At 39.8% G+C, this 14858-nt stretch overlaps 1 protein-coding gene across 3 annotated transcripts in view; it reads right to left on the reverse strand.

Moving 5' to 3' along the window:
• Positions 1-213: 213 nt before the first annotated feature.
• klf8 (Kruppel like factor 8) overlaps positions 214-14858 on the reverse strand; it is a 67669-nt gene continuing 53024 nt past the window's right edge. For all 3 annotated transcript variants that reach the window (XM_008428488.2, XM_008428486.2, XM_017308639.1), the window contains 5 exons: positions 12647-12895; positions 12329-12563; positions 6804-6915; positions 3200-3339; positions 214-2378 (listed from right to left, as the gene is read on the reverse strand). In XM_008428488.2, coding sequence (XP_008426710.1) covers positions 2197-2378; positions 3200-3339; positions 6804-6915; positions 12329-12563; positions 12647-12895 — 918 coding nt within the window. In that variant the 3' untranslated portion in view covers positions 214-2196. The remainder of the gene's footprint in view (positions 2379-3199; positions 3340-6803; positions 6916-12328; positions 12564-12646; positions 12896-14858) is intronic.

Consider the following 14858-nt stretch of genomic DNA (forward strand, 5'->3'; position numbering starts at 1 on the left):
AATCTGATATTACTTATTGTGTTGAAAATCTTTCTATGTAATGTATTTGTTTGGAATAAAGAATATTTTTTTGGAAAATAAAAATAAAACAAAGGTTGAGCTACTTTTAGTAACCATGCTAGAACAAACGTTTTTAATGATATTAAACTGAGTTTACGTGTGAATGACATCCGGCTACGTGTGGACTAGGCATAAGAAAACCTCCAAAAGCTGCTGGATTTATGATTTATTAGATTTATTACGTCACGGTTTGGACTGCAAACTCCGTCTCAGTGGTTCTGGTTTCGCCCTTACAGATTGACTTCAGTTATTAAGGCTCAACGGGCAAGAGGTAAAAGAACGTTGACAAATGCCCGCAATAAACACTCGTTAAAATGTTCATTTCTGATTATTTCTAGTTTTTTTTTTTTATCTCAAAACTCACCCACAATCACACAAACGCAGGCAACTAACACACAATCTGAAAAGTCCCCCCTATTGTATTTCCCTGCATGAAGAGTTTGTCTTATTAAACAACTTGTGTCGCTCCATCTTTTTCACAGCCTCAGAAAATCAACTAAAAGGATCTGACTTTTTTTTTTTTTTTTTTTTGTCGTTACTGTTCAGATCACCAGACCTGGAGGAAATAGAAAACTGTTCACCAAAGACCTAGCTTTCTTTCTTTTTTTTTTTTTTTGTAAAACACCAATAAGAACGCATACAAAGCAAATACTGTTGCCAAAGACGGATTGGAAAGGTGTGTGTACGTGCACGCCCGAGGGAGAGGTGGAGGGAGAACATAAACAACGTGACTGATGCACTGAAAAAAAAAAACAAATCAGTCTTTAAAAAGTTCACAGTCTTGCAGCTCCATGTACCAAGGAGAGGCGGGAAGGTGGGTTGGTTTGAGGACCAGGACGCCGGAGACGTCACTTCAGCTGCTGCAGGTGGGTTCGCAACATGGAGTCGGCGAAGTACTGTATCCATAAATATTGGAGGCCGTGTTTGCAAGGAACCCCAGGAGGTCAGTTAAATTTCCTCCATTCATTAAAAATCTTGAGTAAACATTTACTATAATGTGACTTAATAGATGAGAGAAACAAGATCCACAAACAAAGGCGAGCTAACGGTAATTTATAAACCATCTTCTAGTCACAGGCAGATGGCCTCCGTGCCACGCTGCATTGATGCAGTAATTCATGCAAAACGACTCCCGACCAACAACTGTATCATGCGCACTTTTCAATACGCCCACATTTTTCTATTTAAATCATTTTTATTGGTCTGATATAATAGTCGTAATGCTGTTAATGCTGCTAATCATAAAAATTTTTTTTTTAAAAGCTAGAATTATGTTATTCTTAGTGAAATTTTCAATGCAGTACAGGAATCTTCCTTTTAAAATTACAACTGCAATAAATAATTGTAATTTTTTTCTTGGTGCTATTTATTGAGATGCACCAGCAAAAAGTCACTGGTATCCCTAATATTCCAGCATTTATGTTGCTTATTTGTATTGAACAGAAGGGATTCAGCTCAAACCATTCTTGCTCTGCAACACATCAGTAATAAGTTTACTAGGATGTTAGATGGTGTTCTTCATTGTAAATTGTTGTTTGATCACACAGCTAAATCTCATGTGACAGTACAGGGTTTAAACACAAAGTCAACATTCTTAAAAAGGTTCCTGGACTCTTTGAGGAGCGACTGAACAACTCTTCAACTCCAGACTTGCACTGAATTCAGAATAAAATAAGAAAGAAAGAAAACAGCAACTGAAGTGACATCCAAGTTACATTAGGTTTTTAAAAAACACTGAACAACCTCTTAGTATCCCTTACTCTTCCTCCTCTCCCTTGGATGGACTGATGGATGGATGGAAGGATGAATGAGTGAGTTTCAGTCCCATCTTCTTATTCCATTGCTATTCAAAAACTGAGTTCTGGATTGTAGAGATAGGACTGAACTGGGGCGCACAATGAAGATAATTAATAAGTCCACCATGCATAAACACATATGCACAGACACACTCCCAGTTGTCCTGTAATTTCAACGTGCAGAGAAGGAGGAAGTGTTCTTGTTCCCCCTCTGCAGATTGTGTTTAGAAATCCTGGACGCAAAACGTGGAACATCGTGGAGGCTCTTGTCTACGTGGATGGACTCTGAGAACCCCAGAGGGTCAGAGGTCGGTTCTATGGGCTGGTTTTGGAGGGGAGTTCACATCATCACGTGGCGGCGGCGGTGAAGGGACAAATGGTCAGACCGGGAGAAAGAGCGGTCGCATTCCGTGCAGCGGAAAGGTTTGATTCCTGTGTGCTTGCGGAAGTGTCGGGTGAGCTCATCGGAACGGGCGAAGCGCCAGGTGCAGCCCTCCCAAGTACAGTGGTACGGCTTCTCTCCTAGAAATAAACACAAAAATCATTGTTACATAAGCAGGAGCTTCAAGCATCTAAACTGTACATAGTTCATACATGGACCTCACACCCAAGGGGAATGTGGATGTCTTAGCACCTTCACCTTTCCTCCAGTTTTGCTCAACAACCGACTCTGGGTATGCAGTGAGACTTAGGTAAGCACATATTTCTAACAATAATTAATGGTGTGTGCGTTTAAATCACACAAACTCAACACGTATTCTGTCACAGCTCTGATAAACCCTGGCTTCCTTGCTCCTCATGTGTGAAAATCCAGGAGGGTCAAAAGACATGCAACATTCTTAGTCTTTCACATGCAAAGTACGTTTTTTAATGTGCACACAACTGTGTTCTCAACTTAAAGGCAATCACAGACAGTTGTTTTTTGTCTAATAAGTGTATTTGTTGGATGGAAAAAAAGAAATTACGACCAACAAATAAAAAAAAAAAACACACAGCAATTTTGTGGAATATGTGGTACAAATATGTTTACTTTTTGCATTTGTATTGCAACATTTCTGGAGTTACTATGGAGTGTATGAAAATATTTAATAGCTTTGCATTTGATTTTTTTTTTTTTTTTTTCAGATAAACCCAGTAGCCCTTTTTCAGTCACTCACTTGCTTTTAACTGTTCACAAAGAAGTCTGATTGTGGTCGCATTTAATCATTAGTGAGAATGAGCATGCAAAAAAAAAAAATTATAAAAATTCAGATTTCAGCCAAACAAATGCCATTATTGTCAAAGGCAAAAATGTTGTTTTTAGATGTTTTTGGTGACATGTGACCTGGTTGCTTTCCTTTTACCTGTGTGTATCCTCCTGTGGGCTTTGAGGTGAGAGCTCTTGGTATAAACTTTTTTACAGCCTTCATAGTCACACATGTGGATCCGCCGCCTCTTTAGGTCTAGTGTATCCGGATCAACAGGTTCCAAGTCTATAACTGACCTGGGACAGAAAGATGCAAGTTGGGAGTCAGTGATGCTGGACACTGAAAATACAATACAATTTCTTTATTTCATGTCAGTTTGTGTAACCTCTTTTTAAAAGAAAAAGATCAAATCAATGAATTAGAGCAGTACTGGATTTATAGAAGTCAAGTGGAAATAAACCCAGTCTTCTGCCTTAACAATACCACCACTCATTGATTCTCTTCAAGCGAAAAAGAAAGCTAATCAAAACTGTCTGTGACTGGTTGACTTTGATAATGCCAGAAAGTGTATGGGATGTAGGATATATTATTATTGTATTGAATTTTAGACCACAAATGAAAGGGAAAATCAATTTCAGCCCATTTCCAACCTTCATCTGTCTTTCACTGGAAAATGACCAGGGTATCCTTGGCTCAGCATTTCCTTTGTGAGGGTCTTATCAGTTCAAACATGTAGCTTATTCACTGGAAGAATGTTGGAGTACCAGCACATCAGGTACGACAGGACAGGAATGATTGTGTTTGTATATGCTAACATCTATATTTATGTGCAAACACCACTGTATTTTATATATGAAGTTGTCTGTTCTGTTTATCTTAGTTACAATTGCAGTGCTATTTCTGAAACAGTAAAGTTCTTCAGTGATAGCAGCTTCCAAAGTTAAAACTAGTTTCAGTAACGGTTATAGAAGGAACTACTGCTACACCTTTGCCTGTGAAAATATAACATGAGCTGGAGCATCATTAAACAAGAACCTCTTCTGCTAATTGTGTAAGTAATGGTCCTTTTAGATAATGATAGCACATAAATTGCTGTTAGCATAACAGATTTGGTTGGCATAAGCTAACACTTTAGTGTGAGCTAACATGTTAATGTTAGTGTGTTAGTTAATGGTAGCACGTGAACTGATTTGAATTTAACTAAATGTTAGCAACCATAATAGATCTGCTTATTTTAGCATTTCAGCTAGTTGTAATATATAAGCTGCTGTTAGCATGGTAAACAGTTAGCTAACAGGCATTCAGTTAAATTCAAAAATATTCCAATAATCCAAAAATGAAATTATATGTTGTTGTAATTCATATTATCTTAAGCTTAAGAAGCCAGTCTGAGTTAAGTTATATAATTTGACAACTGTAAATCAGGAAAGACTCAGGTAGACTAAGGTACATTTAGGCATAAGTGCATGAAATTAATGAATTTATTAACTGTTAAAGGCCTGTGAGCACAAGGCACCTAAGAACAGTCAAAGTACTACCCTTTGACTATCAATGGATTTCATTTTGACTTCATTCAGTTTTTCAGTCATCAGCTCTCATGTTCAGCTGATCAGGTTCAGACATCAACGTCTTCAACAATTTTTGGCTTTAGCTCAAGCTTTGATTGTTCAGTATATTTCTACATCTCAGTGAAGGTTTTTCTTTGAATATTTATGGCAGTTTTGTTTTCTAACAAGTTCTTTCTTCAGTTGAGCTCATCAGTTTGACTTAGAGAATTCCCTTTGAGTTTTCCCCAAAAATGCAGATATTTCTAGTTAAGAGGGAAAGTCCTGAAAAGATTTTTGTTGTTGTTTTTCTAAAATACAAGCAGGCATCATCAGTTCTGTGAATATGAATAAAAATAATGTTGTAGTTTCATCTCTGCCCAGCAGGTGGAGTCACAAATACACTCTCCATCAGCTTCTCAAGACAGCCTACTGTATTTTACCATGAACCTTTCTCTCTTTGTCATGTATTCAACTCATTCCGTTTGTTCCTTTCTGTTTTCCTCAAATGTTTTACTGACTTTTTAGTTTCACTCTGATCTACTTTTCTCTTTTCTGCTGAAGTATCTAATTTAGAAAGCTTTCAGTAATTTAAAATGTCTCAGAAGATTTTTTTCGGGGTGTGGGGGGGGTTAATGAATGGTATAGAGGAACAAAAATAAATAAATCACTGATCTCCAAGTCCATTTTACAAAGAGGTGTGACGGCAAACTGCATTACGTAACCCCTGTTTACACCCTGGTTCTGGGACAGCCCTGCCCAGCAACACACAGTCGCACAAGCAATCCCTTTTTTTTCCTCTCACACAGACACACAAATGCACAACTGTCCAAATAATCTTCCTTATAAATATAAAATACCCCACAAATTTCCAGAGTTTTTACAAGGCAGACTCTCCGTCATGCACACACATGTAGATTACAGAACTGAACAAACCATCAGCATCCACACCCTGGAAATACAGTTAAGTAACAGCGCCGCGCCCATGCGGGTGTGGCAGAAACTCTGTGCTGATCTTCTAATGAACCCACTGGACACTAACACACACACACACACACACACACACACACACACACACACACACACACACACACACACACACACACACACACACAGAGAGAGAAGTGTTTCTGCAACATCTCAGACTTCTTTTTATGAAGCATTGCAGGCTGCACCTCCAGTGTCTCTGCACACTTTGTCTTCCTGTGTTGCAGCCTGGGCGTCTCCAGTGTGTTCAGCTGTACGGTGGGTTATATAAGGTTATATAAGCATCCAGTCATGGCTTCGCTGCAGTAATGTAATTAGTCAGGAGCCTGCAGGCGAAGGAGGTGACCCACGCAAAGACCGAATTCCTCATAAACCCTGCTGCACATTGCACTCTCTTTCTGACCCTGCTGACTTGTAGTATGACTTCTAGAGTCAGCTGACGTCGCATTAATGGCATATCAACAGCTTCAGTGACTTACAAAGAAATACTGCACCTTGCACAGTTAATCGTGTTTTAATGGTTATCTTCCACGCTGATAATTGAAAAAAAAAAACAGTTTTTCAAGGTGTGCAGAAAAACTTCTGACCATTTGGCGTTTATTTCAGCAGAGAGAATCAATCAAGTTTGTTAAAGAAGTTATCTTGAAAATCAAGACGAAAGCAAAAAATAAAATGGGCTTAAAGATCATTTTGAAATTGGCTTTCAAAAAGGCAGTATTGTGAAAACTTCCACTTCTCATTAACGTTGCGAAAAGGCATTGTGAATATGTTAAGTGCAAAGCTAACCAGCAGGGGGCGTCTCCAGTGGCTGCAAACATATGCTAATTGCTAGACCTGGACTTGTGTTTTTTTTTTGTTTTTTGGTCTAAATCCTAGTTAAACATTGCCGTCATGTGGGATGATCTGACATTTTTCTCAGTATATGATGGTCAACAGGTAGGCCCATAGCATGACCCCTCCACCACCATGCTTGACAGAACGACATGTTTCTGCTGATGTGCTTTGCGCGAGTTTCTTCAAACAAAGAGCTGAAGATTATGATCAGACATTTCTGCTACGGTCTGATGTTGCAGAAATGGAACTGGACACTGTTCTATAAGTCTCATGTTTCACTTAAATGCAACTTTGCACATCTTTTCAAACAACATAAAAAGCAGAGTTGTACCGTCTTCTATTAACGGTAATTAACTTTAACATGGATGGATGGACGGACCTACAGAATCGCTCACCCTGTGTCGATGCTCTGGGCGCTGAGGGAGGCCGATCCGGACTCTGTACCGCTCTCTGCGTCACTGTCACTCTGATACTCCACTGGAGACGTCGAACCCGGCTTGATGCGAACTGCAGGAGAGGAGAGGGTGATAGAAAACATAAATCAGTTGTTCAAAGAGATGAGGAGGTGAAGATGGCAGAAGGTGGAAAAGCGGTGGGGATGGGTGGAAAGCAGAGAATAGAACAGCAGGGGGTTAATTGGAGAATTACAATGTCAGGATTTAGGCAACTTGGCAAGACAAAGACTGTCTGAGTGCGTATCGGAGGGTGTGGTCTGCTAAACTGCAGCATTAATGGATCAATTAATGCAAAACCTCATATTGGAATCCCTTACATGCATCTTTATCCCTATATTTATCATCATTTTACAGTTTATTTTCAAGTGCATTAGAGTTAAAGGAAGCTCTTCCTGAAGAATCCTCTTTACTCCCAGAAGCTAATTAGTAATTGAGTGAAAGATAAATCTCTGCGTTTGGTTTCCTGGAGCCTTGGCAAACTGCTAAACTCCTCACAGATGCCTGTTTATCGTGAAGTCAGGAGGCTGTTTGTTTTTCAGCTGTGATCTCCTGATAGTGCAGAGGCATGGCGAGACTTGTTCAGTTTCTCTGCATTCACAGAGATGCAAATTATGTCAGAATTGGTTCTCCTGTGTGAAAATAATGGCCTCTCATTTCTCAGGTTTTAAAGTCTGGGGTAATTTTTAAGAAAATAAAAAAGGAATAAGAAGCTCCAACTAGTGAAGAACCCACAGAACATGGCTGCAAAGGTTTGTAGATCTGAGCCAGATCTATAAACTGACTTGCAGCTAGTCAGCTTGTTTCAGCTAAAGCTCTGTAAAACCACAGTGTGCTGATTGTTCAAAACCAAACAACATAAATGAGCAAATTATTTCACATTTAAATCTGAATTTTAGCTTCCTAGCCAAACAAATGTACAGCTAGACCAGCCACAACCCATCATTACAATATGGCTGTCGTAATCCTCTTTTCTTGTACACTTTTTCCTTTCACTCAGCTTTCCATTTACATGCCTGAATACAAGAATGTATAACCAGCCAACGTCTTTAGCAACATCTAATGGGAGGCACTGAAATGTTAGTGTTAGTTTACATTTATGTCTTGATCTCTACTGTCCATGTTTTATTTTTTTCCTGTATGTTTCTCATTTTGAGACAAAAAGAGCGAGAACACGAGGGGAGGATTTGGAACTGCTGTGTAAACAGTCTTCACCCACTTCAAAATAAGGGCATGAATATAAACATTTAACTAGCTGAAGAAATCTTAACAGTTGGAAAAACACAGATGTTGAACTTCATTCAGCTGAAAGTTCACAAACAGCCAAGTAAATCAGTGCATTAGAATTTATCTGGGAAATCTAATTTAGGGGAAGCTAACTGTGCTAAACATTTTCAACATTAGCAAAAGAGCTAAACAAAAAAAATGCTTGATAATTAGCCACTAGAAATATCCTTTTGTGGCTTATTGACCTTGAAACAAATCTCTGTGATTGTCTGCTGGAAAACGTTCAAGTCAGCAGCCTTCATCATGATTGCGTAAGTTATAATTACCGTTTTAAAAATGCGTTTTTTTTAGTGGTTTTTGCAGTATAAAAAAATTTATTTTCCAAGTTTCACTTTTGAACACCGACACTGAAAATAAATAATGTATGATATTTAATGTGTAAATATATATACATGATAATATTGCCATTTACTGAGACATTCTTGTTTGTGGGTCAGGTTTTTTGTACGAGAATCCATTCGAGTATCTAAAAAACACCCAATCATCAGAAACAGTTGGACACATTGTTTGCAGGTTTCTGTCCAATCGCAATCAGTTCAAATTAAATAAAACATCTAGTACCCATTTAGGTCCTATTTACTGCCCAGATTTGTCCTGAAATAATTATTTTTGCAATTACGCAACACGGAGACAATCCTATCTGGCGCCCATATGTAAATGTTGGCTGGTTTCTTATTCATCACACAGTACCTTCATGTAGCTGTCTTATATGACCATTTAGGAATGTGTTGTTGTTTTTACTTTTAAAGGACCTTGTCGTGCAAAATTATCTGATGTTTTTAACAGTTTTAAGAGCTGCATTGCTTTGCTTTGAGCTATTTGCTTTATTCAGTCTTTATACTTTTGAAAATATCAAGCAGCAATACCAGGAATAAAGAAAGTAAGCACTTCTTTTACACAAGATTGTCATTTTATATCTGGTAATACAGTGAATGGAGACAGAAGTGACCTCCCCCTCGTCTGCTATCTGCAGGAATGTGGAACCCAACAGTTCAAAGTCTACCCGGCTGAAGAGAGCAGTTAGGGGTGGGGAGGTCTGAGAGGTGATGCAAGGAATTTGGGTGGAGTATATGCATACGTGGGGAGGGTGACACACACCAAGAAAAGACTTGCTTTTTGTCTCTTGAGGCCATCAAGCCTCCCCCCCCCCCCCAATCCTCTGGTTGCTGGAGCTTTTCTTTTTCAAAAGCAGAGAAACGACCCATCTCGTCTCTCGTCCAGCCCCTTGAGCCGCTCCCCTCTCCTACACATCCTTCCTGCCGGACCCTCCCAACTCATAGAGTCGCGGAACCCGCTTTCTCTCTGCGCCTTTCCAGCCGGCTTTAAATCTCGTTTGCCTCCCACACACCACCGCGCCGCACGAAGCGTCATCTGCCTCCAGCTTGTTCGCTTTGCAGCCACACAAGGCTGAACAAGACGTCAAAAAGTTGTATCTGTGTGCTGCACATTTTACTGCCAGTGCTGCCAAAAAATGTGGACAGAAATCAAAATATGCAACACAAGGTCTTCAGAATCCACCTGGCCTGATGAACCACACTGACATTGGAAGAAAATAAATAAGCGGGGACCTTCCAAAATTCTTAAAATCTACCTAAATTTAGACATTCAGTGACATGGAGAATCAGGGGAAATCATCAAAAATTTAACTTGTTTTTGTCCTTGCAGCAAAAACTGTATTTTTAAATAATGCTACAGGAATATGGGAAGGTGCTTTTGTAGAGTATCATCAGGTTTTCAAGCTGCCGTATCTGATCTTATGTGGCACAAAGGGGATGAAGTCTTTAAGTCATCTGATTAGTTGCAACAATAGATGTGATAACAATATACAATTTATAAAATTAAATAAAATATTACCCTACGGATGTAAACAGGTGTTTATGCTGCCATCCATTCCTGGTTGCTGACATATCCTAGGTGTTACAGTGCTAGCTCTGTAATTTTTGTTCATTGACTAACCTTTAGCGCTTTCAATTTGAACCAGAGCGCATCAAAATAGAAGGCAAAGCAGAAATGACAAGAGGAAATGAAGATGAGGAGAATCAAATGGTTGAAGAGGAGAGAGTTGGCTGAAAAAGCTGGTGTTTGTGCAGCTGATGTTTGGAAATGTCAGCTGGAAAAGAAAGTGTATGATTTAAAGAACTCCAATTTCTAACTCTAACTGTTTATAGTTATCATCGGGATGAAAAGATTTTGTCGAATATATTAAAATGGTGTGTTACAAAGGCTTAAAGATGCTTCATTGTCACTTTAAGCACCGACTCATATTACACTTTGTTTTAGTTTTGCTTTAGCTTCCACTAATGGTGTTAGCTCCTGCTGCTGGTGTTGGCTTCTTACTGATGGTGTCAGCTCTAGCTAATATAGTAAACAGTAGTTCAAGCCGATAACAACGTTAATTAATTTCAACACATATCAGGTTTATATAGGTCCATAGAGTCGAGTCTTCCAATACGTGCCCATATGATTGATATGGCATCCATTGTTCAGATGAAAACATGACAATCTCCATAGGCAAAAAATATAAAGTAGTATAGTTTGAGTAGAAGTTTTTACAGATCACAAACAACTGTTAGTTGTTAGTCTAATAGGAAAATGACAACCCATTTAAGTCAACAAGTTCACATAGTTGTGGCTCTCTTTAAGGACAATTCTGATTATCTTTCCAAGGAGGATATTCTGACCTTGCTGTGAAGCAAACTCCTGTTCCAGCTCCAGGTGAGGAGCACAGTTGGGAAATCGAGTCAGGAAAAGAAGAGAAATATTCTCACAACAATAAAGTTCTTCACTCTGAAATGTTTCCAGTGATTTCGCTTAGAAAAGGAAGAATTATTTTTTTGAAGATGATTTGATTAATCGTCAGAATTATAATAATTGATTACTAAAATAATCATTAGGTACACCCTATTTTTGCATGAATGGTTCTGTATTAACAATATGACCTTCCCAAAGAAACGGTAAAGCTTCAAACAGAAGCTCTACTTTTCTCACAAGTGAAAAACAGTTTTAACCACTTGAGAAATCCTGACCTGACATTTTTAAAAGTCACTGCTGGGAACTGGGGGAAAGTAAGATGGCTAGTTTGAGACATGGATGTAAAAAAAATAAAAAGAAGGAAATAAAGATGATAAATCAGAACGCTGCAGCTCCTGGCATGTACTGAACGTCACAGGCTGCTGAGGACAAACAGTCCGAGAGCATCTTCAGGCCGGTCAGAACGCCGAAGGGTCTTGCGGATATTTTCCAGAGTTACTGCCTCCGTCGTTTACGTTCCTGAGTCGAGGCCATGCTGGTTTGAATTAAAAACCAAGGTGAAGCAAACAGGGACTTTACAAAGTTAGTCAAAAAGGTGAAGGCAGGTCTATGCCCAGAGTTTACTCAAGGATGGCCGACACTTCATTCAACCACATTCAACCTCATCCTCACTCCAGGTTGATGTGATCAACGGCACATCAGCAGTGTGCACACATGACATCATTACAGTGGTTATATCTTGAATTTCAATCAACGACAGATTTGCAAAAAAAAAAAAAGCAACAACGTAATGTCCAAGATGTTTTCCAAAAACTATCAGTCATCTGTTACCAACAAAGATCTTAATACCAACTTTCAGGACAGGTAAGGGAGGGTGAAGAACTGTCTCCATATGCTTCATATATTTAGTCATGAATGACTAAATACCGAAGAGGTATTTAGTCATTCATGCAACTTCCTCTGGTATCTCATTAAAACAACTTCAAAGCATTGGAAAGGTAACGGCACAACATTTTCAGCCCATAGCAAGTAAGCATTACTCCATCTTTGCATCAGTAGTCCAGTCTTTTGGCATCCGAAGCCTTTCTACTATCAAGGAGTGAATTCACACCAGTCGTGTTTAGTCTGGTCTAACTGAACTCTCGTTTGTTTGCCTAGAAAGTCTGGTTCGTTTGGGGAGGTGTGAATGAGTCATCAAACTCTGATGCGGACTAAAAACGTGAACTCTGGTCCACCGACAGGCCTAGTTCTCAGTTCGGTTGAATTGAACTCTGGTGTGGTTGGAATGCATATGAGAATACCAAGCACATCTGCGGATGTGTATTGTAATGTATTCATCTTCATGGGTTGTGTGGTTTAACCCAACCTTAAGACCAAGGTTAATTAAAACTTTGAGGTTCAGGAGGAGTCTCCAACAGCAACCCGCTCACCTGATCCTTCTGAGCGTCCGTCGCTGCCTATCAGTGGCACTGTGATGGCTGCCGTTGCGACGCCGTCTGTGGGCATGGTGGTGTAAACTACAGGAAGTGACTGCACCACCACAGGGATGGTCTGCAGCTGGCCCACCTTGCTCGGCATGCTGACCGACGGGATTGTATGGATGACATGGAGAATCTGCTGTCCTCCGGCTCCTTGTGTTGCTAGGATAGAACCCGGAGAGAGGACCTGGCAGGAGAACATGACAGAGTCAGAAACCTTGCTGTGTGTCTTATTATGAATAAACGGAGGAGGAAGGAGTTTGTGGTTACCATGGAGCCTATGGATTGTACCGTGGAGGGAATGGGCGTGGCTGTAAGGCCGGGCTGGGACATGGCGCTGCTGGGTGCCGGGTTGACCGTGGAGCTCGTTGTGGAAGCAGAGCGGGGCTTGTTGAGCGACAGGTCGACAGGTTCGGTTTGGTCCTCAGCGGGACTCGAGTGAGGCGAAGACGGCTCCGCCTTGAACTCTGACTTCATCTTCAGGTCTGTGGGTTGGGAGTAGTCATCGCCTACATCCGCCTGTCGGGGGGAAGAAGGAGGGGAAGAGCTACGTTAGACTAAAACAAGACGTTGTTTACACATTACACATATCACATGACATACAGCATTAAATAATAGATTACATTACTAATGTGAATCATGACAAATCAATACAATAATGACCAGATAAGTTTTCAAACAATCTTTTGTAGCTTTTCTTCCCAAGAAAATGTGGCCTTTCCCTTACTGTAAAAGGTTTATGTTTTTCTTTGTTTCAAAACCAGAAATGCTGAGAAACTAAAGCCTAGTTCTTAAATTTCCCATGAAATAATCAAGATTTATATAGTAGGCATTTACAAAACTTAAGTTTGTTAATCAGTGTCAAGTTCTGTTTTGGTAAAAAAGTCATTTTACCTTAGAAAGTAATCTTAACAGAAAGAAGCAGGTCAAGTTTCAAGGTCCTTTATGTGATAAAAACATAACACATTGAATAAATAAACAAAACAAATAGTTCATTGGCAAAATAAGACAACTAAATTTGTAGTCCAGTCTAGAATGTATTTATTTACCAATTGTTATTTGGTTTTTAGTCTTGATTTATAGAACTCACTGTTTCGGCAGTTTTGCAGTTTTCTGAAAAGTTTGTTCCAGATTTGTGAAGCATAGAAGCTGAATGCTGCTTTTCAATGTCTGGTTCTGGTTCTGGGGATGCAGAACAGACCAGAACCAGAAGCCCTGAAAGGTCTGAAGACAACAGAAGACTGACGGACTATTTCACTTATAGCAAGACATTTCCCCCTGTTATAAGTGAAAAATCTGCCAGGAAAACCTGTACTTTTTATAAATATCCAATAATTATTTCGATGAAAATTTGTTGTTTTGTATTATTTCATTGTATAGATATTTACACTAGAGACGAGACAAAAGTACTTGGTAAGATTTTGTGTTTTTCCAGTGAAAAAGAATGAGATTCAAAATAAAGGGAATTTTATTAAGGCAGACTATTTAAACTGGACAATGGTGCAGAAATTATGCCATCAGACGAGCGATAAGCCTCCATAAACATGCATCATTTCATATTCAGTCTCTTTTTTCCAAGCAGTGGAAGCAGGAATGCCGGCGTTGGGGATCCAATAAGCCCTCGTTCTCTGAGCCTCCTTAGAGGAATGGAGCGTCGATTCTCCTCTCCAACCACCCAGGGCTCAGCTGCCATGCAGCCCCAAAGTACAGCGAACAATGGCTGCTGTGTGGAACGCTGGGAAGAGGGGGAGGTGGATGAGAAAGTGAGACGGACAGAGACAGGAGGCTGCATGGGTATGGAGAGAGACTGGTACAGGCTGAAGGAMAGAGAGAGAGAGAGAGAGAGAGAGAGASAGAGAGAGAGAGAGAGAGAGRGRRRRAGWGRRAGAGAGARCAGCAGTGAGCCTCCAGTCCAGGATTTGGCCTCCATCCAGTTGAACTGAACATAGTTTGGCTCTGGGCGAGGAGGAGAGGGTGGAGGCTCTGCTACACCCTTTTATCAGGTCACGCATTCAGCTGGAAGCTGGGTTTGTAAAGGTGAACGGATTAACAAACACGTCAACATCAGCTATCCACCTGGATGTCTACACAAATAACTACAGTCTAATAAGGAAACTATTTGTTCTGCATGTTTGGTTGAATTTGTTACAGATTAACTTCTTTTAAAGGGATGAATGTGTCCTCTCTTCCAGCTCCAAAACTACATTTGTGAATGGAGATTTAAAAGTGCTAATGACCCGTTCTTTGTGTCGGATATATTATCTGTTTCCTCTGCGGATAAACTGAGTAGGAGAGAACAAAAAGGAACAGAGAAGAGGAAAGAAAGAGGAGCTCACAAGGCAAGAGGAAAAGAAAAATAGAAGTAAAAGAGGAAAGGAAAGGAAAGGGAAGGAAAGGAAAGGAAAGGAAAGGAAAGGAAAGGAAAGGAAAGGAAAGGAAAGGAAAGGAAAGGAAAGGAAAGGAAAGGAAAGGAAAGGAAAGG

Source organism: Poecilia reticulata, linkage group LG14, assembly GCF_000633615.1.
Source record: "Poecilia reticulata strain Guanapo linkage group LG14, Guppy_female_1.0+MT, whole genome shotgun sequence".
Taxonomy (NCBI): Eukaryota; Metazoa; Chordata; class Actinopteri; order Cyprinodontiformes; family Poeciliidae; genus Poecilia; species Poecilia reticulata.